Genomic DNA, 21,237 nt, shown 5'->3' on the forward strand with positions numbered 1-21,237 from the left:
GGAATTCCAAGGAGACACTTCTTTATAAATAAATTTGATTTGTGCAAATCCAGGTTCCACATGGTGGCTGTGGGTTAGTGGGAAAATGTGGACTTGGAATGAGAAGAATGGGTTCAAGCCTGGACTGGGATGCATTTTCTTATGTGGCCAAGATGTCTGACCCAGGAGCTTTGGCTTCTGCTCCTTCTTCCAACAGTAGTGAAAGAAGGTTAAGTGAAATCTTGTGGGCAAAATGCTTCACAAAGCAGCAAGTGCTCTGGGGATAACCTTCAGATTGGCTGGAGGAGATCCTGGGAGTGTGTTCTAGAGTGGCTGTGATGTTGGTTCATCAGGACTTAGTCCTCTTGGGAGGGTTTGTGTGGCACCAAGGTCAGAGAGGCTTCATGGGATGGTGGATGCAGTCTGAGATGGTCAGATTAGCTTGCCTACTGAAGAGTGTTTATCTGGTACTGGACGAAATGAGTGGAAGATACACCTGGGAGGAAGATGTCCTTTTTTTTTTTATTGTAGTTGATTTACAGTGTTGTGTTAGTGTTTGCTTTACAGCAACATGGTTCAGTTATATGTATATATACATACATTTTTAATGTTCCTTCCCATTATGCTTTATCATAGGATATTGAATCTAGTTCTCTGTGCTATACAGTAGGCCCTTGTTGTTTATCCATTGTATATATAAAGGCTTACATCTGCTAATACCAGCCTCCTGCTCCATCTCTGCCCCAACCCCTTCCCCCTTGGCAACCATCAGTCTGTTCTCTATGTCCGTGATTCTGCTTCTGTTTGATCGATAGGTTCGTGTCATATTTTAGATAAACATATAAGTGATGTCCACGCATACACGCTAAGTCGCTTCAGTCGTGTCCAACTCTGTGTGACCCTATGGACTATAGCCCTCCAGGCTCCTCTGTCCATGGGATTCTCCAGGCAAAAATACTGGAGTGGGTTCCCATTCCCTTCTCCAGGGGATCTTCCCGACCCAGGAATCAAACCCAGGTCTCTTACATCCCCTGCATAGGCAGGCAGGTTCTTCACCACTAGCGCCACCTGGAAAGCCCATACATATAAGTGATATCATATGGTATTTGTCTTTCTCTTTCTGACTTACTTCACTTAGTATGATAATCTCTAGTTGAATCTGTGTTTCTGCAAATGGCATTTTTTTTTTTTTTTTATTAGTTGGAGGCCAATCACTTCACAACATTTCAGTGGGTTTTGTCATACATTGATATGAATCAGCCATGGATTTACACGTATTCCCCATCCCGATGCCCGCTCCCACCTCCCTCTCCATCCGATTCCCCCGGGTCCTCCCAGTGCACCAGGCTGGAGCACTTGTCTCATGCATCCCACCTGGGCTGGTGATCTGTTTCACCATAGATAGTATACATGCTGTTCTTTTGAAATATCCCACCCTCACATTCTCCCACAGAGTTCAAAAGTCTGTTCTGTATTTCTGTGTCTCTTTTTCTGTTTTGCATATAGGGTTATCGTTACCATCTTTCTAAATTCCATATATATGTGTTAGTATGCTGTAATGTTCTTTATCTTTCTGGCTTACTTCACTCTGTATAAGGGGCTCCAGCTTCATCCATCTCATTAGGACTGGTTCAAATGAATTCTTTTTAATGGCTGAGTAATATTCCATGGTGTATATGTACCACAGCTTCCTTATCCATTCATCTGCTGATGGGCATCTAGGTTGCTTCCATGTCCTGGCTATTATAAACAGTGCTGCGATGAACATTGGGGTGCACGTGTCTCTTTCGGATCTGGTTTCCTCAGTGTGTATGCCCAGAGTGGGATTGCTGGGTCATATGGCAGTTCTATCTCCAGTTTTTTAAGAAATCTCCACACTGTTTTCCATAGCGGCTGTACTAGTTTGCATTCCCACCAATAGTGTAAGAGGGTTCCCTTTTCTCCACACCCTCTCCAGCATTTATTGCTTGTAGACTTTTGGATAGCAGCCATCCTGACTGGCGTGTAATGGTACCTCATTGTGGTTTTGATTTGCATTTCTCTAATAATGAGTGATGTTGAGCATCTTTTCATGTGTTTGTTACAAATGGCATTATTTTGTTTTTTGATGACTACTATTCCATTGTATATATGTACCACGCCTAATTTATGCATTCATCTGTCAGTGAACATTTAGATTGTTTCCACATCTTGGCTATTGTGAATAGTGCTGTTATGAACATGGGGTCTATGTATCTTTTGAATTATAGTTTTGTGGACATCCTTTGACACACTTCCCACTCCCACCCCACCCCACCTTTGTTGTTGAATATTTTTTAACACGTATCTACCAGTCCAGTAGTTAAGACTCCAAGCTTCCACTGCAGGGGTCATGGATATTGAGGAACCAGGATCCCTGCATGACTTGGTGTGGCCAAAAATATAAAAAATAAGGTGATAGATTCCCCATATAAGTGATATATATGGTATTTGTCTTTATCTTATTTATTTCACTTAGCATAACACCTTCAAGGTCCTTCCACATCATCATAAAAGGCAGAATGTATAGTATTCCATTGTATATACGTCACATCTTCTTGATCCATTCATCTGTGGATGGACACTCTGGTGGTCCCTGTGTCTTGGCGACTGTGAATAATGCTGTGGTGAACATGAGGCTGGAGCTAGTGCTTTGAGATAGTGATTTCATCTTTAGATGTATACCCATATATACCCATACTCGTTTTCTTTAGATGTATAACCGACTCTTTGTCACCCTATGGACTGTACAGTCCATGGAATTCTCCAGGTCAAAATACTGGAGTGGGTAGCCTTTCTCTTCTCCAGGGGATCTTCCCAACCCAGGGATCGAACCCAGGTCTCCTGCATTGCAGGTGGATTCTTTACCAGCTGAGTCACAGGGAAGCCCAAGAATCCTGGAGTGGGTAACCTATCCTTTCTCCAGTGGATCTTTCCAACCTAGGAATCGAACTGGGGTCTTTTGCATTGTGGGGCAATTCTTTACCAACTGAGCTATGAGGGAAGCCCTCATATACCCAGGAAGGGAATTGCACTGAATATGTGCTCAATCACTCTGTCACGTCCAACTCTTTGCAACCCCATGATCTGTAGCCCACCAAGCTCCTCTGTCCATGGGACTTTCCAGGCAAGACTACTGGAGTGGGTTGCCATTTCCTTCTCCATGAGATAGTGATTTCATTTTCTTTAGATATGTACCCAGGAAAGGAATTGTACTGAATACACTTTTAAAAAATCAAACAAACAAAAAAACCTCTTAGATGTGTATGTATTTACATTTCTTTAAGTTCAGTTTGTAAAATACATTTCCATGGTCTTGGGATTGGGCATTGGTGATGTCACAGGTCAGGATTGCCTGACCTTTTGCCCCTGCCCCTTCTCTGCAGTGGCTTCCTCCCGGGAAAAGGCATCTCCCCCTCCAGCTTTGCTGTGTGTGTGGGGGGGTGGTCTGCAGAGACACTGTCCCCTTTTCCTCCCCTTTTACTCCCTGACATGGGGTGCTCTCTGCAGAGGTGGGGGTCCAGTGGTAGCCAGACTACAGATTATCAGGGAGCGGGTGCTGGGCTCACAGCTGCCTCCCTCCCCTCTCCTGATGCAGGTGCTTCAGCGAAGAGTCCTGTGTCTCCATCCCTGAAGTGGAGGGCTACGTGGTGGTGCTACAGCCAGATGCCCCCCAGATCCTGCTGAGCGGCACTGCTCACTTTGCCCGCCCAGCTGTGGACTTCGAAGGACCCGACGGGGTTCCTTTGTTCCCTGATCTCCAGATCACTTGCTCCATTTCGCACCAGGTGGAGGCCAAAAAGGACGAGAGTTGGCAAGGCACAGGTAAGCATGCCTCCCAGGGAGGGGTCGGTGTCTGGAGCCAACCTGAAGGAGAAAATCTGGAGCTGGACATGACAGCAATGTCACCCCACATTTGCTTTTTGAGAACCACTGGCTATTGGGAAGGAGGGCCAGTGGGAGGCCCCGAGGTATAAGGACATTGTCGGGTAGTGACCTTCTTGACAGCAATGCTGGCAGCTCTCAGGGGATGACCCAGGATGGGGAGGAGGAGCAGCCAGGAGGTGGGCCCTTCAGCTCTGACCCAGACCCCGACTCCCTCCCATCCAGTGACAGACACTCGCATGTCAGACGAGATCGTGCACAACCTGGACGGCTGTGAGATCTCCCTGGTGGGGGATGACCTGGATCCCGAGCGGGAAAGTCTGCTCCTGGACATGGCATCCTTGCAGCAGCGAGGCCTGGAGCTCACCAACACATCCGCCTACCTCACCATTGCCGGTCAGTGGGGCCTGAGAGCTGGTCCTCTTTTCTTGGGATGCCCCTGTCCATCTCTGGGGTGCCCAGAGGGTCCTCCTTCCAGGCCCAGGAATGTGACCAAGTGTCCCCTTCCACCTTCCCCATCTGGAGGTCCTCTGGCTTCCAGATTGTCCATAGAGGTGGGGGCCGGGGTTTAGAATCCTGATGGTTCTTTCCCAGCGTCTCTGTCCAGCCTGGCTCACCTCTGTTCTGGGCTCCACTCTTCTCTGGCTCAGTCTCTGACTAGCTTTCTTATTCTCTGGCCATTTGCTACTCACCATCTCCTCTGTCTTCCATCTCACTGATCTCTTGGATTCAGCATAGCTTTTCTTTTCTTCTAATATTTATTTATGTGGCTGTGCTGGGTCTTAGTTGGCAGCATGCGGGATCTTTTTTAGTTGCGGCACGAGGGGTCTTTAGCTGTGGCATGCAGACTCTTTAGTTGTGGCATATGAACTCTTAGTTGAGGCATGTGGGACCTAGTTCCCTGACCAGGGATGGAACCTGGTCCCCTTCACTGGGAGCATGGAGCATTAGCCACTGGACTCCCAGGGAAGTTCCTAAGTGCTCATCTCTTAATGTTTGGTGGTAATGACGGCAGTTTTCCAGGGAAGCCTGCTCCTCTCCAAAGGACCCTCTGTTGGGAAGAATAGAAGACGGGGTGGCCGGTCCCCTCCTGTTTCCATTCCCTTCCTGAGCCTCATGGAGGGCTTCTGTGTTTGCCCCTCACCATCTCCCCGCTGCTGCCTCCTCCCTCTGTCCTGCATGCGTCCCTGTTTTCCTTCGCTCCATCTCTCCTCCCAGCTCGCAGAGGAGGGCAAATTGAGCCTCGGTTTTTCTGTCCCAGTCAGGCAGAGCCGGCGGGGTACAGGGGAGCCTCTCTCCCTCTAAGGAATCGGGTCACGCTCCTGTTAAGTTGGGGGGTGTCAACAGGTGGGAGTCTGGGAGAGAGACCCCGGGCCTCCTCGCTGGCTTCTGCTCTGAGCCGCCTCCCTGGTTCCCAGGGGTGGAGAGCATCACCGTGTACGAAGAGATCCTGAGGCAGGCACGTTATCGCCTGCGACACGGAGCAGCCCTCTACGCCAGGAAGTTCCGGCTCTCCTGCTCAGAAATGAATGGGCGTTACTCCAGCAATGAATTCATCGTGGAGGTAACCCAAGCCCCCTCCCTCCCACAGCCGCCCCCGCTGGTGAGGAGCCGGGATGGGGGGGTGGGGGTGGGGCGGGTACTGAGCCCCCTGGTGGTTGGGGGTGGAAACTGCAGCCCGGGCAGGGGAATCCTGGACCCCGGCTGTGGGTGGAGGAGGAGGGGAAGCTGGGGCGGCGGGGGGCGGGTGGGGGCGTGGGGCGTGGGCAGGGGTGAAGAGGTGGGCCTCCGAGGGCTGGAGGAGGACTGGGGAGAAGCGAGCGTATCCACTGAGCCCGCCCTCGCCCCAGGTCAGCGTCCTGCACAGCGTGAACCGGGTGGCCCACCCCAGCCACATGCTCAGCTCCCAGCAGTTCCTGCACCGCGGGCACCAGCCACCGCCTGAGATGGCTGGACACAGCCTGGCCAGCTCCCACCGCAACTCCAGTACGTAAGGCTGGGGGGGGGGCAGAAGGCGGGTGGGCACAAGCATCCTCCCCCCACCTCTGGGGGTGGTGGGTGAGGAGGAAGGGGTGGAGCCATGGATTCTGTAGAACCTGGCTTGGTTGACGGTTCCGATCCAATCCCTTCACCCCTGGCTCATTCACTTTCCCTACTGGACAGTTCGAGCCTTGGGTCATCACAGGGTCACTTATATCCGGGCTGATGGTCAGTGCGGGTTTAGCCTTTGTTGTTGCTGCTGCCAACAATATGAAGTCAGCCCCGGACCTCGGGGTCCTCAGTAGTGAAGCTATCACGTATTAAGCACCTACTGTATACGAATGCTGTCGACAATACCGTTAAGAATACAAACAATTATAAGGTAGATACAGTTTCTATTCTAAAGAAGGTTGGTGCTATTGCCTGTCAAATTATGTGCTATCTAAGACTGAGGGCAGGAGCAGAAGGGGATGACAGAGGATGAGATGGTTGGATGGTATCACCGACTCGATGGACATGGGTTTGGGTGGACTCCGGGAGTTGGTGATGGACAGGGAGGCCTGGTGTGCTGTGGTTCATGGGGTCGCAAAGAGTTGGACAGGACTGAGCGACTGAACTGAACTGATAAAGTCATAAGGCTATTTCTGAAACAAAATATGCAAACGTGAAGTGTTACATCCAGATGGACAGATGCCCTTCAGAGCCATCTTGTTCCCTGGCCAGGGTTGCTTACTAGTGATGCAATTTTTAATTCATAATTTGAGTTGCTTAATTATAGAAAAATTAGAAACTATAAGTATAAATAAGAAAAGTCATCCATAATTCCACCACAGTTGACCCATTGTTAGTAGGGTCACAGTTCAGTTTTTGCCTATGTGACTGTTTTCTTTTTTTCTTTTAACAAATCAAACTATTTTGTAACCTAATATTTACACCTAATATTATAAATTGAGTCTTCTCCACATTGTTAAAAACTGCAATGATTCTGATGTTGCTGGAAATGATTTTTGGAATCCCTTTTTTACAATTGTTTTCAAAGTCAATTCATGGGATGCATTTACTTTTGTTACTTTCAGGACATACCTTGCTTTTGGCCTAATTCAATATTACCCAACATCAGCATCCACTTTTGTCAAGAGTTGGCTCTGGATAGCATTTTGCGTTTGTACATGTAAAACCCACTCCGGAAAGGCAGAGATGTGTCGCTTATTAGAAAAAGTCAGGGACTTCCCTGACAGTCCAGTGGTTAAGACTTTGTGCTTCCACTGCAAGGGGCACAGGTTCGATCATGGTTGGAGAACTAAGATCCCACATACCACATGGCATAGCCAAAAAAAAAAAAAGAGATTAAAAAAAAGTCAAAACTTCTGTTGCAGGCTCTGAAGGCAATTCCCTAAGGCATTCCAAACACGCTTTCTTGGGACAAGGTCATGGTCACTTAGTGAGCCCTTCCCTTAAAGGACAGCTCTCTTGTCAACCATGTAATCATTAACAGTAGTGGGCACTTTGGTGTGCCAGGCACTCTGCCTGTGAATTTTACACCTATTAACCCAGTGAGTCATTACAGACAACAGGTGAAATAGGTACTAGAATGATCCCCTCTAAAGGTAAGGAAACAGAGACCCAGAGAGGTTAAGTACCTTATCCAAGATCACATAGCAAAAATATGGTGGAGCCAGGATTCGAATTCATCCAGCAGAATTCCAGAACCCGTGCTCTAGCACCCTTCATATCCTCTCCATGTTAGATGCTTTACAAATAGTCTCATCAGTTATAGTTGCACCTAATTTGGGGGAGCCCTTGAGGGATTCCCAGGATGTCTTTGACTGAGACTGGCTCCTGGGTACCCCTCAGAATTCAGTCTGGTTTCCTTTCATCGGGCAGCGGCCCCCACTGCACTGTCTCTTGTGTTTGCTTTTCCCTGGGACTGGCTCCCCTCATCCTTGCTCTCCCTGAAAACAACTGCAGACACCTTTTAAGTGTTTTCCTGTGATTCCTACAGCAAAGCAGACGGAAGTAGGGGTGAGAAGGGAGTGTAAAGCATAAGGAAGTTGCAAGGTTCTAGGAAGCTTCACACTATCTTTAGAGACATGTGCGTGAACTTGACCTGTTTTTGCCAAATAGACTTTTGGGGCCATGGCTCCCTAGCTCTTCTTCCAGTTCTTTCCTTGGCAATCATTCCACTCAGCCTTGCTGGGGTTGGATACTGGGTCTACCACTCAGATTAGGCTCAAAGTGGGTCCTGGTTGGTATTGCTGTTGGGCTTGGTAAGACTCTCATCCTTGTTTTCTCTGCTTGCTCTGAGATCCCAATTGAGAGCGGCAGCCTGCTTTTCCTTTCCCTTGATTTTGGCCTGAGTCGGGTACAGAGTTCATAGTTCACCCGAGGGCCTTGGTGATTGACATCTGAACTTATCAGGAAACCCATTTTGTCAGACCCATTCCATGTACCTTTCCTGACTCTTCAAAGTGTTCCCTTTCTCTCCCTTCCCTCCCAGTCCCAAGAGTGGAGTTACAGAACTGTGGTTTAGCAATTTCAAATTACTCTGACCATGCAAAAGAGGAAGAGATAGAATTCTCTCCAATGGGATGGGGGGTTTATTTCTCTGAAGTGCCTAAGTGCACCAGGAAAGAGCTCAGTGTGAACTGGCACAGTCAGCCAAGGAAGGCCTGTGCTGGCGCATTCAGACCTTGACCTTGAACCTGGAGGGTAGAAGGGAGTCTGGATGGACATGAGAGAGAACAAGAGTATGAGAACTGGGGGTGGGTGGGTGGCTCGGGGGATTGTGTTTGGAGAGAACAAAGCTGCCTGAGAAGGGTAAGATGAGTGTTGAAGACAAGATTTATCCAGTCCTGCCAAATTTTGATGCACATCAGAATCGCCTGGGAGCAGTAAAAACCGTTAGTGCCTCGGTCATAACCCATACCAATTCAGTCAGAAGGTCTGGGATGGGGAGCCAGGCTTCAGTGTGTTTTTAAAGATCCTCAGGTGATTCCACTGTGCAGTCAAGTTAGGAATTATTTCCTTGCTTTGTTACCTACAAGTATCTGAGACTTTGTGGAGAGACCCACAGTGCAGTAGGATGAGAATAAAAAATGAAGTTGGACATGAGGCAGAACAGATGACGATGGAAGATGAAGCCAGGGAATAAGTCAATTCATAAAACACATGCTGTGAGATACTGCACAGTTGCTTGAGTGGCCAGACTTTGGACCTGAGCTTCCTTGGAGCTGAAACAGGGGGAAAACTGAGCAGTTAGGAGTCATGTGATGGGACCCACCAGTGCTTCTGGTCGGAGGTTTCTCCCCAGCCTCTTCAGAAAGGGGATTCCACGCAGGGTTGTGGACAGGGCATCCACGGTGCCTTACACTCACACGAAGCCAGGAGTTTCACATGGGCTACTGGCTAGAACTCAAACACTCCTTCCTGTTGGGGAGGTCACTCGAGGCCAGAGTTAACTACTTGGAGCTAATGCAGTAAGAAAGGTTGATGATGTTTCCTAAACTCTTGGTTGCTGTCTGTAGCTAACTTAAAAATTCTCCCGTCTCCCCGGCCTCCTGGCTCAGTTTAAACTAATTAACTGTGCTTGTTTGCCCGCACATGCAGTGTCTGCACTTTGTCTTTCCTGTGGTCATTTCTGATTGCCAGCAGTCAGCTTGTCACTTCCTTCACCAGGCCCGGGGCTTGCAGGGACAAATGCATTTGATTAAGGCACAGAGCAGAAGCTCTGGCTCGTCGTCTTTGTGGCTGTGGCGCCAGTTCACCTGCTGTGGCCTCCACCCCAACGAGGGGTTTCTACTTCTACAGCCTGGGCTTGGCTCCGGGGGCATTCTGCTGGTGGGTGTCACTGTTCTGGGATCCTGCCCCACCGACCTGGAGACGCGGGAGGGGCTTTTTCCTGCAGAGGAGCCGACAGGCCAGCTCGGCCTCCCCCGTCCTTCTCCTCCATCCCCAGGCAGTTAAGAAACACTCATCCAGCCAGGCCCATCTCTCCCCAGAGCCGGCGCCCACGGAATGCGCCTGCCTTGCTCAATAGAGTCAGTTGTCATTGGCCCCAGCTGGGCTATGGGTCGGGTCAGACTGGGGATCGACTTGGCAGAGCACCATCAGGGTGGCCTCGGCGAGGCGTGAGGCCAGTGTGGCTGCTCCCACACCTGCTTGTGTTTCCACACCTGGCTGGCTCTGGAGCATGTGGCAGCGTGTGCGTGCACTGTCTGCTGGAGGACAGGTGTGCACCAGGGTGTACCCCATGCTCTGTGCTTCCCTGCATTCTGCTCCATCTCTGGTCATGTGAGTCTTGGAGGCTGTGGGTAAATTCGTGTGTGTGTGCGTGCGTGCGTGTGTGTGTGAGTGAGACACATATACTAACAGCCCCTCAGCAACGGGACTGCCCAGGGTGTGGATCCCACACAGCCTCTCTGGTCAGTGAGGTGCTGTGCCTCCGTGGCCGGCAGGAGTGGGCACCCATGTGGGGTGTAGTCACCCAGCTGCCCGTGAGGGCACTGAGCCTGGGGGCGCGCCTGTGGGGTCTCTACCTCCACCTGCTGTCCGTGGGGCTGTGGGCTCCTCTGTTTTGCCTCCTCCTGCTTCTCCGCGTGTTGTCCGTTTGTGCGCAGGAGGCGGGCAAGGCTGTGCTTACGGCTGCTGCCTCCGTGGCCGTCTGGGTCCAGGTCTGTGGCGGGTACCTTGTCCTGCACGGGCTTGCCTGGACTGCCCAGCTGGTGGGGAGCTGGGTGGCGCTGCACGTGTGGCTCTGCTGTGCCTTGCTGGAGACCCTCGGGCGCATCCTTTCCATCCTGCCGTGTGAGCAGGCCGTCGGGTGGCTGGTGCGGGCAGGCGTGCTGGCCGGCAGAGGCCTGGCGCGGGTGCGGGGCGTGGCGACCCTGGTCCGGGTGTGCGCCCACACGCTCTTCCTGGGCGTGTACCTGTGCCTGCACGTGTGCTTTGCCGCCATCAGCTCCAAGGTCCACGTGAGGGTGCACGCCCCGCTCTGGGTCTCGCTGCCCTTTAGGGTCCACATCCCCCTGAGCTTGGGCTTCAGAGTGAGGCTGCAGGCCCAGAGGCACGGCGAGGCCGAGGGGACGGGGGGTGCATCCCGAGGGGAGCAGAGGCCCCCCGTGTCCCTCGAGCCCACAAGGAGACGGGAGGCGTCACGGAGCAGGGGCGAGCTCTGTCCAGGTGGGTACTTGAAGGGGCTGCTTTCTACCTCTTGGTCCTGTCCCCAGCCTCGGGTGCCAGGCCACACTTGGAGCCCACTTCTCCTCTTCAAAGGAAGGAGAACATTCTCTACTCTTGCATCATCAAGCCAGTGTGGCCACCTCTCTCCTTTCCCCTCTGGGCTCCCGGGACCTCCTTCCTGGACTGCATGGTCCCCAGGGAAGGGGCAGGCAGAGGACCTGGGCAGGGTCCTGGCCTTGCCCTCTGTCCGCCGAGCACAGAACTGCTCAGGGCAATGTTGGGCTGGGGGCCCTTCTCCTCCCCTGCCCTTCCTCCTTTGCAGACCTCCTCCCTCCCTCAGGCTCTCAGTTCCTCCAGTCACCCCCTGCTCACCTCATCTCTGCCCTTCCCTGGGTGAAAGTGAAAAAGAGACAGTGATAGTCACTTAGTCAAGTCGGACTCTTTGCAACCCCTTGGGGGTAGCCCGCCAGGCTCCTCTGTCCATGAGATTTCCCAGGCAAGAATACTGGAGTGGGTTGCCAGTTCTTCCTCCAGGGGATCTTTCCGACCCAGGGACTGAACCCAGGTCTCCTGCATTGAGGGCAGATTCTGTACCCGTGGGACTCTGCTTCTCTTCCAGCTTCTGCAGTGGAGACCCCTCTTCTGGGCCATCATGGACCCTCTCTTTTGCTCAGGGATGCCCTCTTCCCAGACCCCTGACCCCCTTCTGCCATGCCCCTCCCCCCTCCCCTGCCAGCCGAGTTGGCTCAGCTGTGCCTGGCTCTCTCTGCAGTGGTCCCCAGTGCGGCCACCCTCATCATTGTGGTGTGCGTGGGCTTCCTGGTGCTCATGGTCGTCCTGGGTCTTGTGCGCATCCACTCACTGCACCGCCGCGTCTCGGGGGCCAGCGGGCCTCCCGGAGCCTCCAGCGACCCCAAGGACCCCGACCTCTTCTGGGATGACTCAGCTCTCACCATTATCGTGAACCCCATGGAGGTGAGTGGGGGGCCTGGCAGAGTCAGGGTTCAGCTGGGGCACACTCCCAGCAGGGAGACTCCCAATGAGCGCCCCCCACCCCCCACTCTTCCCCAGTCCTACCAGAGCCGGCAGGTCTGCATGGCAGGCACTGCGGGTGGCCAGCAGGACGACGAGGACAGCAGTGACTCGGAGGCGGCCGACTCGCCCAGCAGTGACGAGAGACGCATCATCGAGACCCCCCCTCACCGCTACTGAGGCCTCTGCCCCTCCCCAGACAGAGAATTCCATCCTGGTGAGACAGACACACCGAAGAGACAGAAGGACCTTCTTAGAGGAGAGAGACCCGGTGGGGTGGAGAAGAGAGGTCTTAGAAGAGTCCTCTCCTAATCTCAGAATCCGGGGGCCCACCAGAGCCCGCCCCCTCCCCCTCAGCCCCCAGCCCACCCCCGGCTCCGTGCCTCTGGGCTCCTACTCCTGGGTTGGGGAGATTCTGGCTGCCTTGTCTGTCCCCAGGCAGCAACCCCCTTTGCTGACTCACGTCTGTCTCTTCCCTCACCGGCCATGTGCTATATGGGAGTAGGGGGGCTGAAGGAAACCTTGTCCCTTGCCCTTACCTTCTCTCCTGTCCATGGAGCCCCCCCGGCCGGGCATTCTCTGCTTCTCTTAACGAGCCCCCCTCTTTCCATTTCACTCTGGGGATCCCCTCTTCTCCTGGCCCCCTTCCCTCCTCTTTCCTCTCCTTGCCTGAGGTCTTGCAGCCCCTGCCCCTTTCTCCGAGACCTGGCGGTGGCTGGGTTGTAGGGGTGGGAGTAGGGTGGGGGCCCGGGTGGATTATATATAATGTATATTTTTTCATGTCGTCGTGAGCGCAGCCCCTGTGTTCCGTGTGCAGCTCACAACCTTGTGTGCGTGTGGCATCGTCACGTCCTGGGGTGGGAGTGGGGGTCGGGGGGTGGGTGTGTGAGGGAGGGGACACACCCTAGGGTTTTCAAATAAAACAACTGGAAAAAAGCCTGGTGAGCTGCCTCTGGCCTGCTTGATCCCTGGTGGGCGCTCTTTGGGTGGCTGCTCTGGGGTCTCTGACCCCTTCGGTCTCTGAGCTGAAGTGAGGGGCAGGGCTGGTTGTCTGGGTGCTGTTGCCAGGATCAGATGGCTCCCACTGCACCCTGGGAAAAGTGCAGACAATTGGGGGAATGCTGCATATGCCAGGGTTTCGTGGAAGACATTGTTATCACCCCCATCTCTTGGAATTTTTCACCTGGGGTTCCTGTGTGCCCAGCCCCGGGGGAGTCGAGGGGGAGAGGGCAGGCACCCCTGCTATTTGTTTTTTAAAAAGGGGTTTCCCTTTTAAAAATTACTTAATTGATTAATTATTGGCCTTGATTGGCCTTAATTGATTAATTATATACCCTTGTGGCATGTGGGCCCTTAGCTCCCCCACCACCTGTAGGTGGCAGCTCCACTAGGGCGTCCTGCACTTCAGAGGCAACCTTGGCCCAGATTCTGCTCTCTCCGTTTTGCCTTTCTCCCAGTTACCTGAGCCAGAGACCTGGGAGTGGGTTGGGATTTCTCCCTCTCCCTTAACCTCATGTCCACACGGTGACTAAACCCTCTCATTTTTACTTTTTACCCCTTAAAATCTCTCAAATGTCTTTTTCTCCCCGGCACCGCATTGCTGGTGTTGCCTTGGCTTATACCGTCTTCAGTATATGCCTGGTCTGTAGCAAGAGCCTCTTACGTGTCACCTACCTGTTGCCTACCTGTCACCTACCTGCCTGCTACCTGTTCTCCTTGCCTCCAGTGTTTTGCTCCACTCCACCCACCTCTGGGTCAGAGTGGCTTTTCTAAAGTGCAGGTTCTCCTCCTGGAACCTTCCCTACTTCCAAATCACTGTCAGGGTCAAGTTTGGACACCTTGAGAGGCCCCTCAACCCACCTCCCCCACCTGCCTGGCCCTCCCTGCCACCACCCCGGCACACCTAGGTACCAGTCACACAAACCACTAGTCTTTCCCCAAACCTGCCCTGCTGCTTCTTGCCTCTGTCTTTGCACGTGCCGTTCGCTCTGCCCACCGTGTCCTTTCCCCTTTGTGTGCCTAGCCGTCTTGTCCTTATCACTCCAGACCCAGTGCTGCCTCTTCCAGGAAGTCTTCTGTGCTCTGGCACCTCTTGTTCACGCCTCCATCCCAGACCTTTTCACTACATGGTGGTTCACATCCGTCTCCACCACCAGACTGTGTCCTCAGAACTCACACGGGGTCTGGCGCATAGTAGGGTCTCTGAAGAATGGATGAGATGCGTGTGGCTCTCAGATCGATTCTATGAGAAAAGATGTATTGGTAGGAGGGGAGAGGGGAGCTGCTTTGGTGGCCCTCTGGCCTGGGGGCATCAGTGCACAGAGGACAGACGTGACCCAGCAGGTGCCTGCTGAACCCTCTCCTGGAGGGGCCCTTGTGGATGCCAAGATCATGTTTCCATGTCTGTGGCAATAACACGTGGGAGGCAGCCTGCCTGTTCTCCCTGGAGCTGCTCAGAGCGATGGCTCAACGGGCAGAGCCTTCAGATATCAAAGCCTCAGTGCTAACGAGGTGTGAGAGTGAGATTTCAGTCTTTGGTCTTAAACTTCAGGGAGCTCACCCCCTCTCCTCTTACCATCCCCCCTAGTCCTCATGTACCCCTGGCCTCAGGGTCCACAGCTTCCCACACAGAGCAGTGGAGTCAAGTGTTTGCCCTTATGCTCACTCAGTCATATCTGACTCTTTGAGATTCCCATGGACTGTAGCCTGCCAGTATCCTCTGTGCATGGAATTCTCCAGGCAAGAATACTGGAGTGGGTTGCCATTTCCTACTCCAGGGGGTCTTCCCGACTCAGGGATCGAACCCACATCTCCAGGTTTTCTGCACTGGCAGGTGGATTCTTTACCATTAGCGCCACCAAATGGGAAGCCCATTTGCCCCTGGAGCCCCCAGAGTGTGGCCAGACTCAGGACCTGGGGTCTTCATTCAAGTTCAAGCCCCAGCTCTTGGGAGCAGATGGGGCAAGTACACACATCGGCAGCACAGGGTCCATCTCTTAGCGTCTGCCCAGTCCCGGCCTCCCTGGATCATCCATCTCTGGGACCAACCAGGGTTTCTTCTGAAATGCACCTTTCTGCATTCGTTCCCTGGGGACTTTCTGGGGTCATGGGCCACTGACTGTGTCTTACAGGTGCAGCCTTTCCTGTCCCTCCTGTTCATCCCTAGTGCTGACACCCCAGATGCCAGCCCATGGCTGCCAGAACCTCCTGACCTGACAGCTGGACAGGTGGTCATGTCACCATGGGGTGGGTGGGTGTCTGGAGAAGACTTTGAAGCCCACATGCCCCCACATTGCCCCAAGCAACCACTTTCGCTTGTGGGCCCATTCTTCTCTCTCAGTCTCTCTCTCTCTCACACACACATTGGCAATAGGAATCAGGAGTGAGGCAAGATGCCGACGCCCATTGTGCAGAGAAGGGGCGGCAGGCAGGAGTCCAAATGGGTTTCTATTTTGTTGCTCAAGATCTCCTGGAAAGTTCCCCAACCTCCCTCACAGAACCTCCCAAAGCCTCAGGACGCCAGGACTTGGGCAGGGCTTCCCATTTCTCTCCTCATGTAATTTGATACAGCAAACATCTCCTTTGGCCTCAATCGGATCTTCTCTTTTGCACTGAAAGCCTGTTTTCCTCTTAAGTCCATTCTCTGCAGTGAAAATTGATGAGCTTCCTGGAAAGTGCATGATGGAGAGCCAGACTCTTGAGAGAAGCTGTGGAGGCAGAGACGGTAACCAAGTGCTCAAGAATCAGGTGTCTGCATCCTATTACTAGACCAGAGACCTGAACGCTACCTTTGTGTCTTCTGGGAAGGAGGACATGCACGCACACACACACCAGGGCTCTGTCCGTGTCAAGATTCCGTCACACTGCAACCTTCCCACTGGTGTGCCATCAGCAACGATCCTAAAACCTGCATTTCGGCAGCTGCCAGCCCCTGCCTTGGGGGCTGCCGTCCTCTTGCTGGGACGTGTCAGAAATGACACATCTGCTCCCAGTCTCCTAGCACCAGTGGAAGAGCTCATATTACTTCCACATTTTAATCTCCATGCTGTCCCCCCAAAATATGTCCTCTGGTTCCCCTCGGGGTTCCTCTGGACCAGTCGACTGGTGAATCACCTAGACCCTGGCCTTTCCTGGTGGCTCAGATGGTAAAGAGTCTGCCTGCAATGCAGGAGACCTGGGTTGGATCCCTGGGTTGGGAAGACCCCCTGGAGGAGGGAATGGCAACCCACTCCAGTATTCTTGTGGAGAATCCCATAAACAGAGGAGCCCGGTGGGCTACAGTCCATGGGGTCACAAAGAGCTGGACAGACTGAACGACTAACACACACACACCTAGACCCTAGGCCGTTCCCAGGGTGTCTGTAGCATGAGCTGGGCTTGCATCCTCAGTGCTCCTCGGTGCAATGTGGGCTCTGGGCGTCCTGGACTCCTCCTCCCTGGACGCCCTCTTCTCACCCAGCGTCCTGCTGAGGCATCCCGCTCCGGGGCGCCCCCTCCTGGAGAGACGAGGAACGGCAGGAAGGGAGCCGGTGCGGAGGGAGACGGGTGAGTCCCGGCCGGCAGGCAGGCGCCTCTGAGAGACTGGGAGGAACTGGCACGCTTATTTTCATCGCGCTGGTGTCGCTGCGTCTCCCGCGGCACCACGCTGCTGTCGCTCCCTAAAATAACCTCGTTCTACAGGAAAAGGACAGATGAGGGTTTAAATTTAGCAACGGTGGGTGGGAGCGGGTGGGGGAATGCAGACTCTGGGATGTGGTGGGGCTGGCTTTGTCATTGAAGGAATTGGAACCCGGTGATACCTGCCTGAGGATTCTCACCCACAGGATAAGGGAACGTCCAGTCCGAGTGTAATGTCCAGTCTCGAAGACCTGCCCTGAATATCCGAGGTTCTCACCCCAAGTCTGCAGTCCCACCCACCTCCCCAGCAGACGTGCTCTTTTCCCTTAAACAGCTGAGTTGGAGTTACGCTGCCATTTCTCCACGGGCTTCTGCGTGGCTGGTTCTTTGGGGAGAGGCTGTTAAAGGGCAAAAGCAGAAGTTGAGAAAACCCCTGATTTTCAGTTAGGCTAATGAAGGGAGAGGAGTCTTCCTGGGCTCAGGGCACCACAGACAGGGAGAAGTTCAGAAGGCACAGGAGCTGTGCAGAGACGGTGATGTCACTTGCAAATGACAGAAGGGCAAAGACCCAGGGTACTCAGCTGGGTACCAGGGTACCAGGCCCAGGTGACTTAGCTGCCTAGTCCCCCTGGAAGTTCGGCAGCCCCCCACAGACCACCCAGCCAATGACCCTCCACCTCGGGGCCCTGCTCTTCCTGCATCATCTGGCTGTTCTGAGGAAATTCCAAAGCACAGGGGGCCCATCCTGCCAGGGATGGGATGGGGAGGAGGAGCAAGGGAGGAGGGAGGAGGGATTGAGGAGCCCCCAGCCCCACCCCCGTGTTCACATCTCAGCAACTTAGTGTTCAGCCTTGGTCTTCAGCTTCTCTAAGTGATGGCTCATCGGCTGTCGAAAAATTCCCTACTCCAAGGGTTCAGTGAGGCTTCAACACAATCACTTTTTCTGGCCCACGCCATGAACAGCCTAGGGGACGCTTGCACCAACATGAAGCGCCAGTGCACCCACCAGTGCTTCAGAGTACTTTAGTCACTGGTTTGCCAAGACGTTCCTCAGGGGGAACTGCTCCAGGGACCCATGCATCGACCTCTTCAAGCACTACCATCAGCGTGTTCAAATCAGAAAGCAACAAAGGAGAAGGAGATTCCTGTTGAAGGACTGGAGTTCATGGGTCATGGCAAAGAACAGTCTGAAATCTCTTCTTGACCTTGACAGTCACCTTGATAATGGACGTCTCAAATCAGGAAATTGAGGACTCTGGTTCTTGTCAGTTAGAACTGAAGATAGCATTGATTTGATTAATTTAGGAGGGAGGAGTTTCCTTCCCTTGATACTTTTCTCTGCTTGTAAAAGATGATGAACGGTCACTCTTTGCTTTGAGATTTCTGGCTTTGGCATCTCAGCAGGAACTCAGTGTTCTAAATAATGGGATTTTGGGGGGTTATGGTTGTAATATTTGGTCTGGGGTCAGTTTTAAATATATCTTGTATGAAAACACTAGTAACCTTGTCAGGATGTCTAAGATTGCCTGACCTTGAGTCATTCTTTGAAGGACATTGAAGACACTCTACTGGGGTTATTTGTTCTTGGAAGTAACTGGTTAAGATATTTTTTCTCTGAGGGAACTAGTGCTCCAGGAAGGGTTCCCAGCACAACAGTTGCAGTCAATGCTTGGGTGTGCAGTTTTATTTTTATATAGTAATTTAACTGTTAAGGTTGCTGGTGGACTGGGTTAGCCAAGAGGAAGACAGCTTTCAGTTCCCTATCTTAACAAGAGGTGTCAGAGCTCATATTAAGATGTAAAAGCTCCATGCATGCTGCATTTCAGAGTTCATGGTATAGTTTAGGAATTAAAATCCTTGAAGTGGCTATGGAGAAAGATCCTAAATTACAAAGATTTGCGGCTGCCAGCTTCCAACCTAAGTCAATGAATTAAGTCAACCTGTATATCGTAAAAAAGCCAAAATGCTGCCTATGATTAAATGGGGGTGGGGTGGGGTGGAAAAGAGGTCGCTTTATTTGCCTTGTTTATTCACCCTGCCCTGTAATGCCTGTAATCATGAAAAGGAATAAATTGTAATATTTAGTTTAAAAAAATCACTTTTTCTGATGCAACTCAGAATTGGCATACTATACATGAGCTATCATTATCATTAAGTATCGGGAGATGGGCAGGTGATGAAGGGATCTTTAAAACATGGCCTCTAGGGGATGGCAGGATCCCTGAAGTTCCTTGCCCCTCCGCCACCGCCCCCAGACTCCGGCAGCATGGCTTGTAGTGTTTGTTTTTTTGTTTTTTCAACAACAACACGGTGATTGTATTTATTTCTAATGTGTATTTATTTATTTTTTTGACTGTGCTACGCAGTGTGTGAGATCTTTGTTCCCCTGACTACGGATGGAACTTGCAACCCCTGCATTGGAAGCACAGAGTCCTAACCACTGGATTGCCAGGGAAGTCCCCGGGCTTGTGGTTTTGAACACTTGCTTTGGAGCTAGACATGCCTGGGTTTTTCTTCACTTGGCAGCTTACAGAAGATTACTGTGGCTAATGCCCATAGGAGAGTGGCTATTTTCATAGTTTTCAGGCTGATTTAGATAAGCACAGGGTTGTTTTTTTTAATAGGTGGAGGTCTTAGCCACAGGAGCGGCTAAGGTCTCAATAAGCAAGAGCTCACTGGCTTTCAGGTGCTGACTTCATGGTCAGAGGTGACCTGGTACTATAGATAAGGCAAAAATAGAGGTTAGTTCACCTGTAGATGGTCTTTCCTCAAAATGGGCAGGATCTTAGCTTTAAATGCTTTCCAGGTAAGACTCTGGTGGATGGAATAGCTTTCTGTTCTTTAGTGGGTTTCAGTCAGATTTTTAGGTTGCGCCTCAGACCTCAAAAGGAACTGAGTTTCATGTTTCACTCCTGACTGTGTCCATGAGCCTTGTGCAGGCTCAGGTAGGCCATACCTGTCCTTGTGAACTGTGTCAGTCAGGGACAAGGGAATGAAGTGTGGAGAGTTCAACATCTCAGGTCATTAGGCTTATCCACAAGCTCTCAAGAGATACCCACAACTATCTCTAGGTAGCTCTGGAATTGTAACCTTTATCATCCTTTGGTCAAGTATATAATCCTTGGCCAAGAATTTAAATTTTGGACTGTGGTTTTAGCTACCAAGGGTGGTATATTTTTTTCCAGTGAAGACAGCAGAAGGAGTGAGGATTGCTTATTTAATAGAGGATATGCCATTTTCATGTGATGATAGAAAAATAATTGAACTTATTACCCTTATATATACAAGGGCTTGTGAAGGCAATTCAAGAGGGCAGTGTCTGGAATATTCTGAGTCTAAGAAGCATGCTTGCTCAAGGAGTCAAGAAAGAACTGCTTAAAAACAACAACAAAATAACAATATAGGATTTGACCTTTCTCCTGGAATAAGAAAGGTGAAGCTTTTGAAGGAAAGATATTGGGTTGGCCAAAAAGTTCATTCAGAGTTTTTGTATGATGTTACAGAAAAAAATTGAATGAACTCTTTGGCCAATGCAATGCAAGGCTGATTGAGCTGGAGGAAGACATCAATTTCTTTGGAAGAAAGGTCTGTAGTCTTTAAAGATAAGCTAGACACATATGGGAGGAGTGCGAGTTCTTGGAGGTCAGGCAGGTTTGAAAAGGAATAGGAGGTTTATGCGGGTGGGTCTGATGACCCTTAATTAGAGGCTTAGAGAAAGGAGGCCATTGACAGGATCAGGTTAAAAAAAAAAAGGGTGCTCAGTTGCGTCTGACTTTGCAACTCCATGGACCTCAGCCTCTCAGGCTCCTCTGTCTATGGAATTTTCCAGGCAAGAATTTTGGAGCGGGTTGCTGCGCCTACCTCCAGGGGATCTTCCCCACCCAGAGACTGAACCCATGTCTCCTGCATTGCAGGCAGATTCTTTATCACTGAGTGACCGGGAAAGCCCCCAAAAGAAAAATACAGAGGACTTAATAAGTGAAGGAAATTCGCTGACCTCTAGGTGGGAGTGTGGTAGCAGTCCATCTACCCAAGGTGGAATAAAGATGCCCTGCTGTTGTGAACTGTGAGGTAGTCCAGCTGAAAGCTCACCCTGCAGTCAGTGGAGGTAACTCCACCTGGGAAAGTCTCAGTAAGTTCATGGTGTTGGCGGTAGGGGGTTACTGTGACTGCCTGTAGCGCCCGAGCTCTTCCGCTCTGCTCTTCAATCTGACAGCCAACTGTTTACGGCACTAATTTTTTGACCTACTAACCTCAACCTTTCCAACAAGGTCAAACTGGTCTCCTGAGGAGGTGTAGAATTTAGTATAGAGACAGTGAAGTAATTTTAATATTTTGATGTTAAGGTAAGCTTTGTGTTTCCAACTTGAAATATCTGTTGATTTCAGAATTATGATTTTTAGTTGAAAGGTGTAAGACACTGCTCGAGTTTTTAAACAAATAAATAAAAAATTTAAACAAACAAAAAATATAAACAAATAAATAAAGTATTAGAACATTTAGGAGAAATCAAATAGCAGAACACAATGAATTAAGTAATTAGATTTA

At 51.3% G+C, this 21,237-nt stretch overlaps 1 protein-coding gene and 1 pseudogene across 1 annotated transcript in view; both read left to right on the forward strand.

Moving 5' to 3' along the window:
- Window positions 1-12,833, forward strand: part of CLSTN3 (calsyntenin 3) — a 30,707-nt gene extending 17,874 nt beyond the window's left edge. Inside the window, exons 13-18 of the mRNA XM_061124852.1 lie at window positions 3,596-3,822; window positions 4,108-4,278; window positions 5,301-5,446; window positions 5,733-5,868; window positions 11,813-12,015; window positions 12,112-12,833. Of these exons, the coding sequence (XP_060980835.1) occupies window positions 3,596-3,822; window positions 4,108-4,278; window positions 5,301-5,446; window positions 5,733-5,868; window positions 11,813-12,015; window positions 12,112-12,252 (1,024 nt within the window). The 3' untranslated portion in view covers window positions 12,253-12,833. The remainder of the gene's footprint in view (window positions 1-3,595; window positions 3,823-4,107; window positions 4,279-5,300; window positions 5,447-5,732; window positions 5,869-11,812; window positions 12,016-12,111) is intronic.
- A 4,811-nt stretch (window positions 12,834-17,644) lies between these two features.
- On the forward strand, window positions 17,645-17,893 carry LOC133043249 (TP53-regulated inhibitor of apoptosis 1-like; annotated as a pseudogene).
- The last annotated feature ends 3,344 nt before the right edge of the window (window positions 17,894-21,237 follow it).

Source organism: Dama dama, chromosome 22, assembly GCF_033118175.1.
Source record: "Dama dama isolate Ldn47 chromosome 22, ASM3311817v1, whole genome shotgun sequence".
Classification (NCBI taxonomy): domain Eukaryota; kingdom Metazoa; phylum Chordata; class Mammalia; order Artiodactyla; family Cervidae; genus Dama; species Dama dama.